The sequence below is a fragment of the Setaria viridis genome, chromosome 6 (assembly GCF_005286985.2).
Source record: "Setaria viridis chromosome 6, Setaria_viridis_v4.0, whole genome shotgun sequence".
NCBI classification, from domain to species: domain Eukaryota; kingdom Viridiplantae; phylum Streptophyta; class Magnoliopsida; order Poales; family Poaceae; genus Setaria; species Setaria viridis.
In genome coordinates this window covers 28,454,748-28,477,878 of record NC_048268.2, presented here as the reverse complement: position 1 = coordinate 28,477,878, position 23,131 = coordinate 28,454,748, and the positions used below count along the sequence as shown (strand labels likewise).

The 23,131-nt window shown below is 43.8% G+C and overlaps 2 protein-coding genes across 2 annotated transcripts; both read left to right on the top strand.

Annotated features, from left to right (window-relative positions):
- The first annotated feature begins 12,076 nt into the window (after nt 1–12,076).
- LOC117860981 (uncharacterized) lies at nt 12,077–15,172 on the top strand. Its single transcript, XM_034744427.2, has 2 exons — nt 12,077–12,844; nt 14,028–15,172. The coding sequence occupies exons 1-2, from the start codon at nt 12,308–12,310 to the stop codon at nt 14,649–14,651; spliced, it is 1,161 nt and encodes a 386-aa protein (XP_034600318.1). The 5' UTR covers nt 12,077–12,307; the 3' UTR covers nt 14,652–15,172.
- A 3,029-nt stretch (nt 15,173–18,201) lies between these two features.
- On the top strand, nt 18,202–22,560 carry LOC117860982 (ATP-dependent Clp protease adapter protein CLPS1, chloroplastic). The gene is made up of 3 exons (XM_034744428.1): nt 18,202–18,426; nt 20,650–20,794; nt 21,968–22,560. The coding sequence occupies exons 1-3, from the start codon at nt 18,354–18,356 to the stop codon at nt 22,227–22,229; spliced, it is 480 nt and encodes a 159-aa protein (XP_034600319.1). The 5' UTR covers nt 18,202–18,353; the 3' UTR covers nt 22,230–22,560.
- The last annotated feature ends 571 nt before the right edge of the window (nt 22,561–23,131 follow it).

Below are 23,131 nucleotides of genomic sequence, written 5' to 3'. Positions count from 1 at the left end.
GCGTATGAAAAAAGAAATATTATGAGTTGAGTGGCAACAACAACTCGTACAACGGTTGTTGAGCTGTCTCGTACTCCTCAAATTTAGCTCATGAGGTAGTTGTTTTGCGAAACAACGACCGCTTTCTCTCTCCTCGCTCTCTCTCCTCCACATCATCAAAATTCTACGTGGCACTGTATACCGCCGACGTATAGCAATGTACTTGCTGGCACATGATTTGGAGTCAAAGATCGGTGGCAGCAGGGTGAACACCCACACCTCCACCGCTCCACGAACCGAGCTTGTAGTCTGAATTCTAGGCTAAAAGTGAATATCCACGCAATCACCAATATTAATATCTTGCTCGTTCATTACCTCTCCTTATGCTTCATTTGGATATACATAGGATAAATTTCCCAGTATAATTCATCTGTATTAGAAGGGATTGGCAGAAAATTGGTTCATTTCCCTCTCTAACCATATTTATTGGGAATGGATAGTTTTATTAAACAATTCATTATTAAGTTACCATCATTGGTCGTTGTCGTCCATTTTCAACCACTTGTCAAATTAAGCATCGCACAGATATCGTCGTGGGCATAAACCATGCATCAAGACACTGCATTGGCATTGGGTGCAACAATGGGAAGTGTCACCTCATCCACAACATGGTTGGATACTCGATGTAATACTATAAAAAAACGACCTTTCATCTTATGCCTTTGTGCTGGTCACTTTTTGACTCGGTACTAATACTAATATTAGTATTAGTACCGAGTTTAAATTTGAGATTCCCGGAGGACCTTTAGTACTTGGTCATAACACCACCCGTGTTATGACCTGGTACTAAAGGTTCTCGTGGCTTGGCTTTAGTACCTGGTCGTAATACCACCCGATACTAAAATATCACCGGTTGGTATTACGACCCGATACTAAAAGCCTCTACACGGGTTACTTCAAAAGGAAAGCATATCCAACTCCATCACATGTGTTGTGTAGGTGAGATGGTAAGCAAGGCTCGCGCGAGGTTAGAGGTCGTGGGTTCGAATCCCACTGACCGCGCACGCAAATATTATGCATGACTTATGTCTTGGGATGATGCGTGTGTGCGGGCGCCTCTCGCCTATTCATCGGATATTTTCTTTATGTCGTACCGGTTATTTGACCCGGTACTAAAGGACGCCCCTTTAGTATCGGGCCTCTTATTTGGCGAGTGTTCGCTGCAACAGGCCAGCGGCGAGCAATCGCTACCCGGTGATAGCAGCGCGCGAGCGTTGCGCTACCGTTTCCCTTGCTCTGGCTTCTTCAATAGCCCATTTCTCCTTCCACACGCATATCACGCAGAAGCTGAACATTGTTTCATCCAACCAAAAATTTATACCTTGAATAAAAATTTAAAATAATGTAAAAATACAAAATAAAAAGGCTTGCTATGAACTACATAACTTCAACCAATAAGAACACCATGCTATGCCATGAAAAAGTGTGTTATTTTTTTGCTGCAGGATATGAAAATAATTGATATACATGGTGCAAGAATATGAAAAGAACAAAAAGGGTTCGACAAAAGTACGATATGCAAGACTCATGGCTGTGTATTGACACAAACTACAAACATGACCACATTAACATGTTGGTGGAAAAGAAGTTGCTCCTCGTTTTTAAGGACTTGAGCATGATCCAGTGAGGAATGTTTTGCAGACATCCTTAGTTACTTAGTTACTTGATACACTGTGCCATCCTGTAAAAAAATACATTGAGGGAACAATTTTATAGATAAAAAAGATCTTAGAAATAAAATATTATAATTTAATTGTAAATAGATTCAAAATTTTGTATAAAGGATTTTAAAAGCATTCATATCATATATCTAAAACTTTGGACAAACATATTCAAAAGGAGTATTCTGCTAATCTAATTGCAAATTGTCCAGGAGAACCCCATGACAACATGCTTTGATCACACACAAGAGAAACATTGTACCTTGATTTTGCTAACTTATACATACATACATACATACATACATACATACATACATACATACATACATACATACATACATACATACATACATACATACATACATACATACATACATACATACATACATACATACATACATACATACATACATACATACATACATACATACATACATACATACATACATACATACATACATACATACATACATACATACATACATATTATGCTAGTGTAATTGCAAATAATTCAACCTCTTGTCATTCCAACTTATAGACCACAAAAAATAAAGGTTCAAAGCACAAACTACAATATCTGAGCTGTGAAGATGCAAACACATAACAGGTTTTTTCAAAACTCAGACCGGCCAAGATGAGGTACATAAAGAAATAGTAGTTGAATATACACTCACTTGTTCGAATAAAGTGCCATATACCACCATCATAGCTTCGTCATAAATCTGCCACCATCACAACTGTTAACACCAAAAGAATTATATCAACATACTTAAAATGACTCATGCAATTTATAAAAAAAAATATTAAAATCATCCAAATGTTAGTCTATACCTCAGTGTCACTAACCTTCAAATAACATTTTCAAAACTTTATACCCCTAATTTGAAAACATTGAATTGATGTATTAAAAACTTTGTGCATCCCACTTTCACCTGAATGTGATCGAGATTTATACAACTATGTTAAAACTTTTATAATATATATATATATATATATATATATATATATATAACTTATACATACACTTTCAAACCTGCGCATCAAAAAAATAAATGAAAACATATTTAACTTTGCACATCCTAGTTTTAACATAGTGTCTCAAACTTAGAAGTATATATAAATCTAAAGAATTTGTAGGCAAAATGCAAAAAAATTGTACTCACATATTCAACAACTTTTAACTAGAAATTTTCAAACATTGTAGTCCTAGATAAAAAACTTCGCACTACAAATCAGAAACTTACTACATGCACATTCAAGCACTTAACTCTTATATCAAAAACTTCATAATTCCAAACTTAGCACTCCGAATATGTAAACTTTTCACCAGCATATTATACACTTTGTACTGTCATATCCTAAACTTAATATTTTTAAATTTTGTACTCCAAATTAGGAAACTTTATACTAGCACATTTTAAACTTTGTAAGGACATATCTAATACTTTATACTTACATAATTAAGACTTTATACGTCCTTATCTAATACTTTATACTTACATAATTAAGACTTTATACTCTTAGACCTAATACTTCATGAAAAACTTGTATATTCTCTAACTTGCAAGTGATAGATAGGAAACATTATGTTACGAGTATAGAAACTTTTAAGATATATATAAAAAAACTCTAGGGTTGTAGGTCACAACCTTATTACTATGATATTGAAATATTGTGTCTCTAGACCATTGACACTAGATCAATAGGATTTTCTCAAATTCCTAAAAACTTACGAAAAAAAATATTTAGGACTAGAGCGATGGTTTAATTTCTCTCATCCCTACATCAATTAGAGGCATCGGTCACATGTATGCATAGCAAACAATAACAAGAAAAACATTGCTATGTTTGTTAGAACATAAGATTCTTAGGATCAATTTGAGAATTAAAAACTTTTGCACTCTAAATTCTAGAACTTTGTAGTAGCACATTTAAAGGTTTTTACTTTCAGATATAATACCTTATAATCACATACCAAATACTTTGTAGTCTTAGGTTCAATACTTTGTAAAACTGTCTGTACACCTCTAGCTTTCAACTAGTAGATGGGAAATATTATACTGCAAATACAATAAACTTTGGAATTATACACAAAAAACTTTCTATACGGCCTTCAAATCACAACACAAAAGGCTTTGGAATTAAACAAAAAACTATTGATATATATGACCTTCAAATTACAAACCCAAAAACTTAATACACGAAATATAAGAACTTTGAGTATTAGGATTGAGACTATAGTGGGCTACTTCCTAAGTCACCAGTAAGAAGCACAAATCATTTCATAATTTTCTACATCTCTATCTATCTTTCAAGTTACATATCTAAACATTTGTAGTCAAAATTAAAAAAAACTTTCAAATTATGTATTCAAAACTTTGTACATATATAGATGAAAACTTTCAAATTAGATACTTAGAACTTCTCACGTCTCTATATTTCCAGTTGAATACCAAATAATTTTATCTATGATTACAAAACTTTCAAATAATATACTATTAACTCTTTATATCGCTATCTTTGAAGTTGTGTATCAAAACCTTTTTATCCGGAATTCAAAAACTTTTAAATTATATATTTAAAAGTTTGTACATATCTAGCTTTCAAGTCATATACTAAAATCTTTTAGCTCAAAATTCAGTAACTATGTAAGTACAAATTAGAAACTTCTACTTTATAATTTTTTAAACATGCATATCTAAAAGTTTATGCCACAATCTTAACAACTTTGAATTACAAGCCCAAAACCTTCTACATTTAATCTGATACTTACTATAAGCTAAAAACTAATGTAATCTTGATTGATGCACGAATGATATAGAAATGATCCCAGCATCTAAACTTTCAAATCATTATTTTGGGCCTTTTTGTATGCCTTTTGTTGATAACTCCTCTTCAAAGGAAATTAAAGCGAAATAAACATTGGATATGATAATTTGTTTAAAAAACATGCAGTTTGCATCCTTGCCCATCAAATATTTATAAGCATTTTGGAGAGACCTACGCAAATAGTAGTACCTATTACTCTAAGAAGAAAAATGTTAACTCTAGAGTAACAAAAGTATTTTTGTCAAATCAAAGGGTATACATTGAGATGACATGGATCATACAACAATAAAAGTGTTCTCTATTCTAATGCCATGCGGTGGATCATATAGATATTGGTTGAGATAGCTAATCAATTAATCAAAGTTGCCTAACTACCATTGCGAGAAAAGACATGGCAAGCTCAAGGGAGCACTACTTTAGTTACCGAAGCAGCAAGCACCTAATATGGTAACCAAAGATGAAGTTTGCGGACATGAGAGCACGTGGCCATCAACAAATCATGAGATCAATTTGCAGCCTCCAGGACCTCCTCTGCCCCTGTATTGAGGTTGAGGCTAATCGCAACAAAATGAAATTAGCACTAGAGCAAAGTATTCATCAATTAATCCAAACAGGCGCCTATGCTGCCCTACCTGAGCCAGCGCTCTCCACGTTCGGCGTCGAGGACGGCGTGTGCAGGTTAGCCTGCGGTGGCCAAAGCTCGAGGTGCCACGCTTTGCTTGGTCCATGGTCGGGCTCGCGTGAGGAGAAAGGGGAGGCAAATCGTAGCCGGAGCAAGAGAGGCGAGCAGGACCTGCAATGCCATGGCGAGGGGCGTTGGCACCGTCGCCACTACCACGTTGGCCGGGCTTCCCTCTACAAGCTGCCGTCATAGGTAGCCCCAAACCCTAATGACCCTAATCTCACCCCTTCTTCTCTGATGTGGCCATGGCACCTCGCCTGTCGGTGAGCATAGGCCCTAGCGAATCCATTTTTGGAGAGGGATTGAGATCTGAGAGAGAGGATGGGGAAGCGAAGGATTGGAGCAGGCAGTGGGATGAAGGGAATGGAAGGGGAAAAGAGAACCGGAACGGAAGGGGAAGGGATGAGGCCGGGCTCGCGGCCTTGTGGAGAGATGGAGGAAGCGCCACGTGTCCGTTTGCTACAACCTGATGGCAACGAACGCGCGTCAACTAAGAATTTTGCTTTAGTACCGATTTAGTAGTACCAGTTGCGAACTTCAGTTGTGTAATGTTAGTAGGTGCTTCTTACTGTGTTGAACTAGTGGTGGTGACCGACGGCCAGATGGGGACATGTGCGGTGATTGCGAGAGTACGTGGATGGCAACGATTATAGTATGTGTAAGAAAGAACGATGCCGAAGATGGGAAGGGCGTGATGTAGTAAGATGAGCATGGGCAGCAGTGTATGTAGTAGTGTGAGCCTGTCTATACGTTTCGTTAAAGAAAAAAAAAACTTCGCACCCGGTTCTGTTGCAACTCTGAAGTCTCAAGACATGACGTTTGCTTATTACTTATAAACTGTATAGGCTAACAAAGTAACAAGAGACGGCAAAAGGTTGGAGATGAAAAGGCGGCTTGGTCGTGGGCAAAAAGCTCCCGCTTTCTTCCGGAGGAGTCAAGCAAGAGCAAGGCCACCGAGGCGATATCCATCGAGTGCGCAGCTAGCTACAGCCAAAGCCCCGACGAGAGCTCCCCGCCAACGTCATAATGGCGTGGCGATGATATCAAGAGCAGCACGCGGGGCCTCCCGGCCGCCGGCCCGGCCCGGGCACGTCCCAGTGTATCATGGGTGCCGGTGGTGGCGTCGTCGTCATCATCACACCCGCCCGCCCGGCCGCGATGGACACATTCTCTTTCGCATCCATCGCGGGGTGGTGCGCGTCACCGCGCGCGCCCACAGCCCGCCACAGCCATTGGCGCGCGCACTGACCTCCGCACTCGATTAGCATTTTGCAGCCAGCCAGCAGCGCTAATGGCACCACGTCGCGGCCGCGCTAATCCAGACGCCGCGCCTCGGGGGTCGCGCCCGCGATCGAGAGCGTCGCCGGTGGGGGTCGGCACGTCGCCGCGCCGGCGTATATTCTCCGCCCGGCCGGCAGCCAGCGTGCTCCGTCCTCCTCGACCTCGTTCCTCTCCAGATCGACGACGGCGCGTCGACCGACGCGACGCGAACGGGGCATCTCGATTCGAGAGTGTGCGCGGCCACGGAAGGGCACAATCATTCGGTCGTTCTTGAATCGAGAGAGAGAGAGATAGGGGCCTGACTGATTCCGACAAAAGCGGCACGCTCCCTCCTGTCGAGGACGCAGGCGCGTACGAGACATGAGCCCCACGAAACGAGAGACCCCAGGGATACGCGGAGAGAGAGAGAGTGAGAGAGAGAATGACAAAACACGCGTGGTTTGTTGATCAGATGCAGCCTTTCTGCGGCTGCCCCCTCCCTCGGCTCAACTACTGTGCGGGTTCTTGATCCATGTCTCCGATCCTCGCGTCCCCTCTCGCCCTCTGCCTAGCGGGCTAGTCGTCGGCCTGCCGGAGGAGGGAGGGAACGCCGCCCTTTGCTGGGCCTTTCTCCCTCGAGCCTTTCGGCAGCGCTGGTCGGCTCGGTGGGGGCTTCCCATGCCTGCCTGCCCTTGGGTCGGCCGCGATCGCCATTCGTCAACCCGGCCGGCTCCCGGCCGACTCCGATCCCTGTGCATGTCTATGCACTATGCCCGCAGCATGGATTCACCGTGGAAATGCAAATGCTCCGTGTCGCGCTACTGACCCAAATATGGATGGATCGCCTGCACTTCAAATTTAAATTCGCGAGGGCTTATTTGGATAAAGGTATTCCCTCCTAATAATCCTATTACGTGGATCGGAGTGAAAAAATAAATTAATAATTTCCCTTCCAACCACTCTGAGTATTTATGGATCGGAGGGGATTTATTTGTTTTCAAACAAAGCCCGGAAGTTATACTAAAGTCGACCGGTCCGACGACCCTTGCTCCTGTATGGGCAAATAATTTTTAAGAGATATAAGTGTTGCGAGTTAGATCAACTTACGGTCTGTTTGGTTTGACGAGCCGATGTGTCCAGAATCAGTTGGCTCTTCACAGGGTAGGATCGGATGGCTCTGGACGAGGTGGTCCGACGAATTTTGAGGAGTGACCGCGTCGCCCATTTGTACCTGCTGATGGACTGGTCGATGACGGACGGGGCGGTTCCGTGCAGCAAACCAAATGGTATGATTAGGATCAGAGTTATGTTCGGATGGTTTCACAAGGTATGACGATGCAAACCAAACAGGACGTTAGAAACCTAACTACTCAAAATTTATCTTTACTTTTTCTCTCGTTTGTTTATGTTCGAGTACAATACTCATGTAGATATACCTTGTAATCTCTATCTGGTTGCAATGTGCTTTAATTACAAATTATTCTATATTCTTTTCTATCCATTTGTAGTTTTTTTCCTTTTGCATCACACCTACATTTACGTTAAACATGTGCTTAATTGAAATCTTATCTTGAGTCATTCTTCTTTTTTGGATCTAAAATAGAAGAATAAAATAATAGGTGTAAGAATTAAGTTAAGTCAATCCAAAAAGAATAGGAGGTTCACGTGAAGGGCAGAGGTGTTAGAATCCAAGTTATTTTTTAATGTATTAATTGTGTTCGGAAGGGTGCTGATAAGGAATCAAGGGGTTTCTAGATTTGTGTAAACATAATATGGGTATGCGCATTGATTCGTCGTATACATAATCTACACTCTAGCACAAATCGTATATCTTGAGTTATAGTATTCTCTGTATTATTAATACAAGTGGGTATTTAGGATTTTTTATAATGACAAAGGTGGTTAATTTAGATGCTGATTTAAGGATATTAATTTCAATAAATAATAAAAATACTATGACCATAGGGGCATATGCCCACCCCACTGGTAGCCATCGGACCAGCATCATAACACTAGCAGAGAATTGACTTTCGATGCGCCCCCTTTTGTCCCGGTTTAAAATGAGCCCGGGACAAAAGGGGGTGTGCCACGGTAGGCAAAAATGGAGGGGAGAGTTTGTCCCGGGTGGAGGCAAAAAACGGCTAGTTCCGGAGCGTCGGTGGCGGCACCCTTTTGTCCCGGTTGGAGGTTCCAACCGGGATAAAAGGGTGGACCTTTTGTCCCAGTTGAAGCCTCCACCCGGGACAAAAAGTTTAGTCCCGGTTGGAGCCTCCAACCGGGACAAAAGGGACACCCTCAAGTGCTAATCTCATGGGTCAAGATCTCACACGTCACAAGGTGGGTGCCGTCATAGCCTTCTGTATACGGCTATGCCCATAAAATCCATACTCAATAATGGGATATGTGAGTAATTTAAAGAAAATTTAGGGGATTAATTTTTGTGATGTAAATGGTGGGTAATTTAGTGAAGATCTAGGGGTTGCTTTAGATTTCAAGGAAAAAGGTGGATAATTTAGGTTATTTTAGAATATTTTTTCATTGTGGCAGTGGTGGCAATAAAACGACCAAATGGATATTATTGCTGAGTTAAAATCCGAATTTTTCCATTTTTAATTGAGAAATTTTATGATTTATCTCTTTTTATAGATTGTTTTGTGAGGATTAAATATGGAGACTTTAAATGACCATAATTAGCAATAGTTTGATAAGTATAATTGTGTCGCTCATTTCCCTCCATCCTATTAAGATCTTAGGTTGATTGGCTAGTGGATGTTGTTTAATATGGTATCCGGACCACATACAAGTATCGAGTTTGAACCCTAATTGATGCAATTAAATAAAAAGGACTGACATGAGGGAAGTGTTGAAGTACAAGTATATTGCACACCTTTTCCTAAAAGTTTAGGTTGAATTAGTTGGTTCATATCTTGTAAGAATTGATCAGAACATTGGTCCAGCAGCATGTATGTAATGGGTGGTTTAGTCATATAAAACCTGATTTAGTCATATAGGGTGTTTGGATACCCCATGCTAAAGTTTAGCACATGTCACATCGGATGTTTGGATGCTAATTAGGAGTATTAAATATAGGCTAATTACAAAACTAATTGCACAGGTGGAGTCTAATTCGCGAGATGAATCTATTAAGCCTAATTAGTCCATGATTTGACAATGTAGTGTTACAGTAACCATTTGCTAATGATGAATTAATTAGGCTTAATAGATTCGTCTCGCGAAATAGCATAGGGGTTCTGCAATTAGTTTTATAATTAGATCATGTTTAATCCTCCTTATTAGCATCCGAACATCCGATGTGACACTGCTAAAGTTTAGCACCTAGTATCCAAACACCCCCATAAAACCATGAACAGTCAACCTGGTTGACATTTGAGACAATGCAAGGAAAAAGTGATTTGCATGTAGCTTATTTTGTGACCTAAAGTGTCAGATTTTAGCTGACCAGAGTGAGTATCACTTAAACATAAATGAAAAATATAAATATTTGTATTTATGAGACCATCTACCATGTATCATAAATGAAAATTCTTGTAGCCAAAATCATAAGACACGTGACATGAAGGAACATTTCTTTGGGCTAAATTAGAAGCAGTCACGTGTGTTTTCACCCTGTTTGTGTTGATGAACCGTATAGTTGCCATAAGCTGAAATTAGGAGACCGAGTAACCACATTTATCATCATTTTAGTTTTCTTGTAATTCGTTCATTGCACCATTCGCTAGTGATGGCGCGTCCTCAAAATAATGTGATTATGTGGAGGCACCCGCTTCAACGTACATTATTATATATCGATCCTGCGTGACTTTCTTTTCTTCATCAAACTCAACGACGACGAATAATGTTTTTGGAAATTCATGTTTTAAAAGCATGTTACCCAATCAATGCTTAGGGTTCTTTTTCCAGAAGTATCACAATTCATACATCTCTGTAAAGATATTTGCGTTCTATTTAAAATTATAATTGTAATATTGGCGTACCTTCAATATTTTACTCACGTACGAAGTAGCGAAGCTATTTTCCCGCAGGCAAAAACAAAATGATTCTCAGAACGACCATCGGCATGGTCAATGATCGCCCAACCGAGAGGATACACTTACACACACCCAGACACCCTGCCCTCTCCACTGTTACTCTGTTCTCAGTTTCCTGTGTGAACTCTGAATTCTGTTCTTCTGTACACACCCAACAGTTTATCAACTTTTGAGCCCCAGGAGAACAGTAGACCAGCGCCCGCTTGCTTTGGTCGGCTCTGCATTCGGCTCTCCAGGTCTGGTTGTGGGGTCCATGGGCGAGATCACGTGGAATCCAAACAACAGATCAGTCACATCTCAGACTTTGCATGTTAATTTCTGATAATTATACGCAACCTGCAGGAGAAGTCCAGCATCGCTGCAGTGTTTCCAGTTAGACAAAGTTACGTGCAAGACAGAAAAATGAGTACCATTTCACTTTCAACGAAAAGGAGTCCATTTCAAGATCAATGGCATTCATTAATAAATACAAACTAAATGCGCAATAGTTGGGAATTTCGTTCTCAGGGTTTTTATAAATGCACAATAAATAATACTCGACTTTTATAATGTTTCTCATCCCAAATTACTATTTATTTTGACTTTTCTAGATATATAACTTTTGGTAGGTATCAAAAGGAACCTATATAAAATGAAAGCTAAAATGAACAATAATTTTGGATGGAGGGAGTAATATCTAGTAGAATTTTCGCAAACCTATATAAAATGAAAGGAATTATCAATTTGCATAAAAAGAACACACAAATTTAGTACGCAAATCCGACAAGCAATAGGCAGGTATAGTAGAAAAATAGCCCACTTATAAATAACTTTTCTTTGAGTGGATTTGTTTATAAAGAACTGAGAAGCATGATCCAAGTACTTGTGTCTAGATTGATGACATTAGATCAAAAGGAAAGCTTCAAAGCATAAGTGACGGGCCTAATTGTCTAGTGGGTTAAATTAAATGCATGCACATAAAATTGTCTAGTAATTTAAGATCCCACCGCACGAGTGTTTTCATTTACTAAGAATTTCATTCTAAGAAAATATGCACCTAAATTTGAGATGAAGAAGGTATAAACTTGTCCGGTGGGATCTTAAATTAGCCCGACAGATCGTAAGACCTATAAAGTCGATATATTCTTGGTGGGAGGGGGATACCCTTTTGGTTCTCTAGTTTAAAAAAATATATATGCAATCCCATTCATTTGTGATTCACATACAACCCACTTTTACATGCAAGAGTACCATGAAAAAATCCCACGTTCCGAAAAAAGGACAAGTATATAGCTAGGTTACAGTACGCATCTCCAATCATGTCTACCATAAGCAATAGATAATCCTTAATGAAGAGAGGGAAAAAGAAAAGGCCCCCGACAATGTATTTCAACTTTTCAAGAAGAGGAAGAATTGGCCGGGAGGATGCCTAGCACCGTAGTGCCGTACACGAGCGAGCCCTAGCCGTCTCGACCACTAGCCGACCACCTCACCTCACCTCACCTCACCCCCTCCCCGGTGCGAAAAGGCCAGACGACACATTGCAAAAAGTAAGCCACACACGGATGATGTTGCGCAGTGGGCAGGTCGACACGACCCAGAGAGTTTAAAAGCCACCCCCACCCGGCCGTCCCACGCTTTCCTTTGACCGGCGGCAAAAGAGAAGAAGCAACAAGAGCACCACGGCCGGGGAGAAGCTAGCTAGCCACCCGCCGCGCGAGCCGTCCCCCTCCCAAGAAGAATTCATCCATCTCTACCACCCAGCAAGCTAAGCTGCTAGCTGATCGATCCATAGAGATCGATCGGGGATGTGGGAGGCTGGAGGCGTCCACGGCAGCCACGAGGCGCTCCTGCTGCAGGCCGCCGGATCGGGAGCGGGGGCCGACTACGGCCACGCCGGCCCGGCCCTCCTGCCGTGGCTCGGCACGGCCGCCGCGCCGGGATTCTCCTACATGGCCCCCCATCACCACCACCACCAAGGCCCGCCGCCCTTCGGCGCCGAGGCGGCGCCTTTCGGCTTCGGCGGCGGGTACGGCGAGGGCGCCGGCGGCGTGGGGCCGCAGCTCGGGGTATTCGGGCTCGAGCCGCCTCATCTACCAGCACCGCCGCCGCACGGCCTGCTGGCTGCTGCTGGCGGCGGCGCGGGGGTGCCGCAGGGGTCGAGGATGGTGTCCGGGCTGCTGGGGACCCTGCAGGCGGAGCTGGGGCGGATGACGGCCAAGGAGATCATGGACGCCAAGGCGCTGGCGGCCTCGCGAAGCCACAGCGAGGCCGAGCGCCGCCGCCGCCAGCGCATCAACAGCCACCTCGCAAGGCTCCGCAGCCTCCTCCCCAATACCACCAAGGTGATCGATCGATGACGAGCTTACTTATTTGTGCACCGTGTGCATATGTGATTGCAGATGCATGGACTATTCTTCGCGCGTTCATGGGCAAACCCTAGAACACGGCGGCCCTGCGCACATGCGCAATCGCGAGATCCACGGATCCGCTTGGCTTGCTCGACCACTAATCAATTCATCAGATCCAGCAAACGATAACAAGATCGCCATGGCTGCTTAGAGGAGCAAATTAAGCACACGTACAGCTTGAGATGAGCTAAGAACGCAGGCCTCGCAGCAACAAGAAGTATATCTAGCCGCCGAGCTACCTACCTTAATAGCTTAGCCAGTTTCTCTCGACACTCCCTAGTGACACTGGCCGGCTCTACAAATAAACCCCCACTCGTAGCATGATTATTACATGCTTGAAACTAAATCAAGAGCCCTATCCAATTCCCCATTTCTTAATCCCTTGGCCTTATCTCTAATTTCCTCCCTGACTAATGCCATATTCACAACGATCATGTATACCATGATGATACATGATTTTTCATTTCACAGGATCTAAACAATCCCTACAAAGTGCAGTAAATTGCAGGGGTCTCAAGTTAGGACAAACAAAGGAGACGACAAAGACAAGATGAGAGATGGTCATAGGTTAGACCAAGAGGACGAAAAGCACTCCCATGTAGTCATGTAGTGGAGGATCGGAGGTAGCAGTAGCACCGGCTGACATGGCAGCTAGCAGAAAATGGCGCAGAAGCCTTTGGGCTCGTGGGAGACCGAGCCCTGCTTCGCCCCCTGCTGCGCTGGCTGCGCTCCTGCAGGGAGAGCGGCCCGTGCAAGACAAGCGCGCACGCTCGTGTCAGAGCTCATCAGGCGCCTCAGCTCACGCGCCCGCCCCAAAAGCGGCAGGCAGGCCGGGGACGCCGGCCCGCGCGCATGCAAAGGCTGCACCCACGCGCGCCATTTTTGTAGCTTTTCCTCCATGCTCGCATGCACTCGCTCCACTCGATCACCCCCAGCCTCCCTCTCTCCTACCTCCACTACACCTGCAGCCACAGCCAGCCAGCAAGCCTACTTGCACTGTAGCAATTATACTCGCATAGTCGCATGCATCTAACCGAAGCTAGCTTGATTTGATCGATTCAAAGCGGCTAATGATGGCGCTGATCTCTTCTTCTGTTTGGTTACTTCGCTGCTGCAGACGGACAAGGCGTCGCTGCTGGCGGAGGTGATCGAGCACGTGAAGGAGCTGAAGCGGCAGACGTCGGCGGTGCTGGGCGCCGCGGGGGAGGGGGAGGAGGAGGAGGCTTCGGCGGCGGCGCGGCGGAACCTGCTCCTTCCGACGGAGTCAGACGAGCTGGCGGTGGACGCGGGGGAGGACGGCGAGGGGAGGCTCCTCGTGCGGGCGTCGCTGTGCTGCGAGGACCGTGCGGGCCTCATCCCGGACATCGCCCGCGCGCTCGGCGCGCTCCGCCTCCGCGCGCGCCGCGCCGAGATCGCCACGCTCGGCGGCCGGGTCCGCAACGTGCTCCTCATCACCACCGCCGACGACGACGATGGCGGTCAGGAGGAAGAAGGTCGCCAACACGACGACGTGGGAGGCGGCCACGGCGGTGAAGACGACGACGCCGCCGCCGACGGCTGCGGAGCCCGCGCCTCCCACCACCACCGGAGGCACGAGCTCGTCGCGTCCATCCAGGAGGCGCTGCGCGGCGTCATGGACCGCAAGACGGCCAGCAGCGGCGACACGTCCTCGTCTAGCGGCGGCGGCGGGAGCATCAAGAGGCAGCGCATGAGCGGCGCGCACGAGCAAGGTTCGCTCTAGTGTGTGGTAATGGTAACACGAGCTAGTAGCTAGCTCCAATGCTCCATGCCTTCCCTCCATGCTCGCATGAAATATGCGAGCATGCTGCATGGCTACTAGCTACTAGCGGATGAAACTCATCTCAAGCTAATTAATATAGTTATGAAACTATAGTCACCTCAAACTTAGATCGATCGATCAAGCTGGCTCTTCCTTTTTGTTGCTATGGTAATGGTGTGGATGAGGGAAAGAAAAATGGTGTCCGAGGTAGTAGAGGGGTAGAGTTTTATGTATCCCTTATATAAGTTTGTGTGCTTTTTTTACGTCGCGTATGTATCGGGGAGATGGGGGGAATTTGAGAGGTTATTATTATTGATAAACCTCTTATAAAATGGGGGTGATAAGGGTGTACATGTATAATCTCTGGCGTATAATGGAAGATGGAATTGGTGGGTTAAGTTGGTCATTTCTTCATGAGTGTGGCATGGAGCTAGAGTGCAATGTCGTTGTTCACTTTTCAATCATATTGTTGTTGTTTTGCACCCCCTTTGCATGCTAATGCTATCCATTTTTGTTTTTTTTGCCGGTCTCGCATGTTGTGGTATAATGTATTCTCAAAAAAAATGTTGTGGTATCATGATTGGTTTCTCAGAACTCATTCTCAAAAATCTTCTCAACTTGCTAATTTTACTGGTGATGCTGTACAGCATTCTTGTCTCCCATGTCTTAATCTTCAATGGACGAATAAGTGAACATTTTTTTAGCAACAATATAATATATCTAACACAAAATGAAAGAGCTTGTGGTTGATATATGCACTAGTACTACGCTATCGTTATATTAAATATTACCGTGCTGGTGATCTCTATCGACCTTAATTGTTGTCTTCTGATTGTCTCACACACTGAATTTGACCCCCCATTTGGTCAAGATACTAGGGCTGTAAGTATTTCGGAGTAGGGATCACATTGATTATTGCTGCAGCAAATTTGTAAATTCCAAAGAGATCCTATAAACATAGGGTTTCCAAAAGAAAGGGGAGGACTAAAGTAACATTAAAGGGTATGGAAAATCTATGATGCGTTTCATGCATTATACAAATTATGTATCTTTTATATATTTTTTTCATAAGCCACAAACAGTCTAGTTCTAGAGAGTACAATGTAGTCTACTACTTATTGAGGTGAGAGGTTGCAAAAAACTGAAAGTTTTAGTGCTAGTCATCCTGCGATTACAAAGGTTTGTGGAGGCCACTTCAGACTAGTCAGAGCTGAGACTTAAAAGTTGAATTAATATTTCTTGAAAGAATCTGATTGCTGGATGGGGATCGTATGATCCAAGTAACAATTTTTCACTGGGATTTAACTTGTATGAATTATGATAGAGGTAGATTTATGCAAATGATATAAATCGTTCAACTAAAATATGCTTCCAAAGTTTTTTTAGTTGCAATACAAATGGAAGATGATTACTTCTTTTTATACAAAGTAATGCTGAAACAAAAGGTTTAATATGTATATTAAAATATAAATTGAGCATGTGACAAATGGGCAGATTATTTTGAATTTAAATGGCCCTCCTCATTCAACCTTATTGCTGGCGGTATTTATCATCATGCATGAATATATACATGCCTTGTTAACTTGCCAAGGATGGCTATATGGACAAGAAGTGTAGCTAGCTATTGAATACTAGAAGTTAAGCTAGCGCTAAGTGTAGCTAATCACTGTTGACTAGGGATATTTTCTATAAATGTAAATAGCAGCTTCAATTTTAATTTAGTGCGGTACTGCGGTTTGTAGAATCTAAATTGATTCTAGCTAGGAATTCCGTTGCACCATCTGGCTATTCTTGATGAACGGACATAAAGGACCACGCTAGATGATGTCCTGGATCCTTTAATGTCCCTTGAGAAGCTATAGCTTCTCACCTGTGCATCAATTTGGGTTCTCGTTTCTTTCTTGGACTTTCTTCCATCAAGCTAGAGAGAGCTAGCATGAGGGGTAGTGCACTTCTATGCAACGAGAACATGCATGGGACAAAACTAGAAGCCGGCAGGCTCCAAAAGGTGAAAAAGCTGGTGCATGTGCTGTGCTGTGTTTTTGCTACGCTGGAGTAGGGCAAGGGCCCAACACCGGCACGCAGCGCGGGCCGGCCGGGCGCATGAAGCGAGGTGTGGGCCATGGCTTTCCACTTGTACATCGGCACGCACGACCCCACCATCCCCCATATGATTACCGTCCTCTCTCCATGATTACCACAGTGGAGCCTTGTCTGATCCCACCTGGGAACAGGGTTAATTGAGACATGTGAAGGATTGCCCAAAGCAATCATGCATTATTGACGTGAAACAACATGGATAGAGCCTTTTAGAGTGAGAGGAGTTGCGGGGTTAAATTAGTGGAGTAAAGCGTGGAGTTAAGTAATGTTCCCCTTTTGTTTGAAAAGTTGGGAAAGTTCGATAAAAGAAGTAGAAGAAAGTTGGGCCAATAAAAAGGTTTTAGTTCTTTTAGTATGTTGTTCAGATATACTATAAATCCTAAGTTAAACTGTATTTTTAAGAAATATTCAACTAAAATCTTTATCGGTTGGTACAAACCCAAGACTTCATCGCATATGCAAAGCTACCTTCCCCACCATGAATTGCTAACAACTATATTGTTTCCATGTTAGTTCAAGCCACCGCCTTTGCTTCCATTCACATCCGTCTTCTCCTCCTGTCTTTCATCTCGTCCAAGAACTATGTATTACCTGTCCCACATTGTTATTGTGGACCTTAGAGATGTAGAGATAATCATAGAGGATTTTATTTGTGTGGTTTATATATTCTCTAGAACTATAATAATGTTGATAATTCTTGTGCATAACACATTAAAGTTTTTATAGATAAGAATCTTAGATAAGAGTTGTAGGCTTGCCATCATTTTGTTAATGGAAAGAACTTTCATATGTAGAAATTCTTGTAGCAAAGGTTTAAGGGTGTGACTTAATTAATTAATGTGAAGGAAAAACATTTGGCATGTACTATTTTGGGATTTAAGGGCATGTTTCAATTCTCGTTTCACTAAAGTTGTACTAGAATTGTTTTGAAAATGAGCAACACAGCTACGGAGTCAGTTAACCATGTACAAACAACTTAAATGAAAAAATGTCTCGCGTAGCAATATCTTAAAGAAAATCAAGTGATGAGCAATTTTTTTCCCATAAAACCAGGACCATTTTGCAAACGAGAAAAAAACACAACAGAGGATTTGTTTCCCATAAAATTCCTGAAATGGATTCGAACTTCGATAAAATTCATGTAGTTAGAGACTTGGAGCAAAGAGAAAAGGGGAGCGAAAAGAAAAAGCCTATGGCCGATTCCAGCCCCCAGCAGCCACAAGGGCACAATAGTAATTAATCACGAGCCTTACAATTCTTTATTGGTTTTTTGAGAGGACATCAAGTCTCAGTAACGGAACGGAGCAAAAAAAATCTGAAGAGGATCAGTGGCCCAGAAGTAACAGATGGAACCGTGGAACTCTCGCGACGCCAGCCAAATTACTGGGCCACAAATATTCTCCGTGCGCCTCTAAGCGGCACGTTGCCCGGCCCACAGAGCACCACCACCTCCGCGAGAGCAGTCTGAGCACAGCTCGGACCCAAAGATTCAGAGATTCAGAGGCCAGCAGGCTCCGACCTCCACCCAATTCGTCCGAGGCGCGGGCGACGGCGGTCGGCGACATGGAAGCCGCGGTGCCCAGCCGTGTCGCGCTCTCCGCGGCAAGCCGCTTCCCCAATCGCCACGCGGTGGCAGGTACTCCGTCTCCCTCGCTCCTAGTTCTTGGCTTCTGTTTATCTGTTTGTTGGATGCGATTTTGGGGAACAAGTAGTCAGTACCTTTCGGGTCCGTATATCGGATAAGGTTGATAGGGCGAGTGGATGTTCGCGATGTCCACGCGGTTCGGGTTGGGATTCCAATTGGAGTATGAGTCCCGAGAAGTACTATTGCGGGTTTGCAAGAATTGTTCCGTTATTCCTAAGTTTGGGAGGGGAAAATCCTTCAGTTTGTGGTATGGAATGGCAGCCTAGAGTTGGCAAGAGGAACGGAACTTGTGTATGGTCAAGTTATCGCTTCTTTTTTAGTCAGTGGCAAGAACAAATGTGGAAGGTGGAGGTTAACTTCAACAATATTTTCCATTAGCTAGCTTTTGGTTCCCTGCTTGATTGCTTCAGCATGCTTTAGTCAAGAAGTGGAGTCATGGACTGTGTTTCCATTACTGCTCTTGTCCATTTTTCCAAGAACACGCAAGCGATTTGTGTGTCTTTTGTTTTCAGATTATGTAGATATTAGCAATGAGCTGAAGGCGCTATAGTTATTAGGACCGGACCGGTCATCGAACCGGTGAGCTCATCGGTTCAATGGTTCATTGGTTCAACCGTTCAGAACCGGTTGAACCGCCGGTTCGATAGTTTTGGACCGTTGAATCGAACCGGACACAAATACTAAGAACCGGTATAATATATATCTGATAATTGATGATTATAGTTGGTCCCATGAAAAGAGAGATTCTGAAAATAATTGGAAACCCCATGACATCCATTCAGAAATTTCGCTAGGCTGTAAGCTTTTGCTAGAATCTACAGTTCCATAACCTCAAGTCTTATCTGTCAGTAGCAAATGACCATTTCGCTTGATATTTCAATCATAGTCAGGATTCCGTTTGTAGTTCATTGCACGTATTCTAATCACAATTAATTGATAAAAAGGAAGAAACAAGAAAGGCACATAGTACATATTATACAATCCTACAAATGGATCTAAGTAATAGCAATAGCTTGTAGCAGTACCATCAGCCGACTGCCAAGTGCCAACTAGCGATGCTGATGACGAGGACGGGAGAGAAATGGGGCAAGATGAAGTTGAGGTGCTGAAGCTTACTGGGGCGGTGGTATCTCCTGTCGTGCCGCCGCCACGCAAGCCATTCAGCACAGCGCCGCCGCGCCCTTCACTGAATCTGATCCCTGAGGGAGCTTCCCGGAGTAGGCTTCCGGTGCTCGCCGGTGCACGCACTGATCCCCGCGGCACCAGCTGGCTCTGCTCCGCAGACCGCAGCCTGTTGCTGGCAGCCGGCAGCCGGCGGCCGGCGGCAGCCTGCAGCCATCCCTTGCCGACCATGATGAACAGAGAGAAAAAGAAACGAGTAGCTGATGCTTGCAGTCTTGCAGAGTTGCAGCTCCAACTCCAAGAGATAAGATGCTGCTGGGGCCACCAAGTGGATACGGGGACTGCGTTCTTGTGGCCACCAGGTGAAGTGCCAAGCAAAATCGTCCTGGTTCATTGGGAACCGGCCAGTTCGCCGGTTCTGTAAAAAACCAGCCGGTTTGACCGGTTTTTTCAGGTCCAATTGCGGGGCGGTCTTTTAAGCGAACCAAACCGCTAGAGGCTCTGGTTCGGTATTTTACCGGTCAGACCGCCGGTCCGGTCCGGTCCTAATAACACAAGGCGCTAGAAGACTAGCAGTTGTTAGAATGCGCAATTGGTCCATTTACAGGAAAAGAATAGAGGCTGCAGTGAACAACCAAAATTTAAGGCACACTTTACTACAGTTGCAGTAAACTATCAATCGTAGCTGCCAGTGATTTTTGACGAACTACATTGTTCCTTGATGCCTGTTACCAATCACTGGTTATTCTTGATAGTGTTGTTTAAAACTCTTAGTGACTAAGATGATGATCGAATCCACACCGCGTTTCCTCACTTGAAACTTTAGCAAATCGTGCTCTAGCATCGATCAACTAACCCTCAACCTTTACGGGCTTCTCTATTGCACATGAGACATGACAGTGAAGCTATACTCCAATTTTGTTCATTTGTTTTCAGCCTCGAGACACAAATGTGTGACTGAGAACTGTGGTACATATATGATGGCTTCCAATTTAGATGGAAAAAGTTATTTATCATGTCATCATGGACCATGATTACTCTTGAAGGATTGTTGGTATAATAGTTCGTGTTCATTTTCTTTGTATCCTGCAGGAGATAGATCTACCATTTACAAGGGAAGGTGCCAAAGTCTTGCAATCCCTATGGCTTTGTCAGCAGCTGCACCGGGCAAAGGAGGTGTGCTTGATCGGCCAGTTGAGAAAACTACTCCTGGTCGTCAGTCCGAATTTGATGTGAAGTAAGTGTTATTCGCTATCACCTTTGTTTCTATTCCAGTAAGTTCCAGAAATGCAGTGGCCTAAATAAATTGCATCGTCTAGGTTACACTCTTGATCTAAAAACAGCTGATCAAGAACAAACACATTATTAAGTGGTTCCAAACAGATTAAAAAGTTTCAGCTACTATGTATTCATTTCACTGTTGTTACTGTAACACTTTCCTATTTATTCATGCACAACGAAAATGTAATTAAAGAGACTCCAGAGACACTGAAGGGTCAGGAGTTCCTCCAACTTAACTTGATAGCTGCCAATCTGTTTTTTTATTGCCATGTGCAAGCGTTTGTCCAGAGACTTGTTTTTATATTGTCATGGTTACATCAACTGGGGCTCATTGTTGAGTCGATTTCAGCTCCATTGCAAATATAGTGGTGTATTTGTTGGCTTCAAGTGCTTTTGAAATGCCCTTTTTTGTTTCTTTTTCTTTTTTTTTCATTTTTTCTTTTTGCATTTTTCTGCTTTGGCACAGAGAAAGAATTTTTTGGGGCAGCTAGTACCTGGTGCCACAATTGGGAAGGTATATATCGCTTCTAGTCTGGGGTGTTCTGGCACTCAGTCATGCAGTTTTAATGTTGGATTAAGACACTCCATGTTTCACCTCAACGCTGTAGGTCGGGTATTCAGATCTGGTTGTAGATACCTTTTTCTCCTAAACTCTGTAGTTCTTGGTGGTTCCCCAGGAACATCAGTTCATAGAAGTAGTTTCTTGGTAGGGTTATAAGAACGTGTCTTGAACATGGCATATGACATCATATAACTGTTCGACCCTTTAGGCCCGTCTTCCATCCCAAGTGCCTAGACCTTTGGATATGGCTCGTTTCATCATAATGTTTGTGAGGTTCATCAATAACACTTCGCAACACTGCAGTTGCTATAATTGTATATGGTATATATTGGCACATTGATTCTTAGTAAGAAAAATTACCCTACGCACCACATTGATTCTTAGTAAGAAAAATTACCCTACGCGCCATGCTACCTTATTGATAGCTTATGCCACTTTCATTTTTCAGGCCATCTAAAATGATGCCATTGGGCGGTAAACATTTTAAAACAATTATGATAATCATCAGATATGTAATTGATTGCACAGTCCCAATCCATGTCATGACCAAGCTGTTCTGTACTGCAGGAAAAAGCGCAAAATGACGCCCCCATACCGCGTGATCCTGCACAACGACAACTACAACAGGCGCGAGTACGTCGTCAAGGTCCTGATGAAAGTGATCCCAGGTATGACGGTGGACAACGCGGTGAACATCATGCAGGAGGCGCACGTGAACGGGCTGTCGGTGGTGATCGTCTGCTCCCAGTCGGAGGCCGAGGAGCACTGCACGTCGCTGAGGGGCAACGGCCTGCGGAGCTCGATTGAGCCCGCGAGCGGCGGCTGCTGAGGATCCAGAAAACGGGTGCCCCTGTTTTGCCGCGTATAGTTTGTAAATACCCTGCGTACCAAAGGTAAAGCTGAAACGGGTGGGGAGGTCACGGGCAGTTGACGTTGCCGCGAAACCGAATACCACTGGGTAGGTGTGTAAATCTTTGTACGGGTACCCTGTAGAACAGAAATAGCGTTTTCAGTTGTGATTCATAAAAACATTTAGAGCCTGCTTGGTTGGACTCTAAAACTTGCCCAGCTAAAATTAGGGCAAGCTCATAAACTTTGGCACTTGTTTGGTTCGAAGTCAAAAAATTTTGGCTACCACATTTTGGCAGTGATGGCCTCAAGTTCTTGTCCAGATTTTGGCAAAAAAAATTTATCATGCCCACGCTTTCGCATGCACTAAAGTTGGCATGGCAAATTTTGGAACTAAACCAATCAGGCCCTTAATTACACAATGTTTTTGTCGGCTGCTGGTCAACTATCGACACTATGAAACAGGGAATGCCTTGGCTGTTGCTCCCTGTTTAGCTGTAGTTCTCGTGTGCTGCCTCAGGGCGCTTGTGCTGTGTGATTGTGTCAATTCTAAAGCTTTGTGCTACGCCTCTGATGTGCCGGCAGCCCGGCACGCCTACTTCTGTAGCTGCTGTTGTATGGGCTGGGCTCTTGTTGGCCGGATCGTGTTCGATCGATCGAAGGAGCTATGCACTAAACTGTCGAACCACGTACGTGCTACGTTCCTGTTTTATTTGCGCGTTTTCAATACCCCTCGGCCTGGCTTGGCAAAAAAAGAAAAAAGAAAAATCGCTGAAGAAAAACAGAGGCGGTGGCGTGCCGGCCGAGTGCATGCGTTTGCGCACACTGGCATGAGGCGAGGCGGCATATGGCAAGGCAAGCCGCAAGCGTGACATGACCTGT

Excerpts from the sequence above, each read along its gene's own strand:
- LOC117860982 (XM_034744428.1), top strand. The coding sequence starts at position 18,354 with ATGGAAGCCGCGGTGCCCAGCCGTGTCGCGCTCTCCGCGGCAAGCCGC. Across the intron at positions 18,427-20,649 it reads CAATCGCCACGCGGTGGCAG|GAGATAGATCTACCATTTAC; the intron begins GTACTCCGTCTC and ends TGTATCCTGCAG. Across the intron at positions 20,795-21,967 it reads CAGTCCGAATTTGATGTGAA|GAAAAAGCGCAAAATGACGC; the intron begins GTAAGTGTTATT and ends TCTGTACTGCAG.
- LOC117860981 (XM_034744427.2), top strand. The coding sequence starts at position 12,308 with ATGTGGGAGGCTGGAGGCGTCCACGGCAGCCACGAGGCGCTCCTGCTG. Across the intron at positions 12,845-14,027 it reads TCCTCCCCAATACCACCAAG|ACGGACAAGGCGTCGCTGCT; the intron begins GTGATCGATCGA and ends TCGCTGCTGCAG.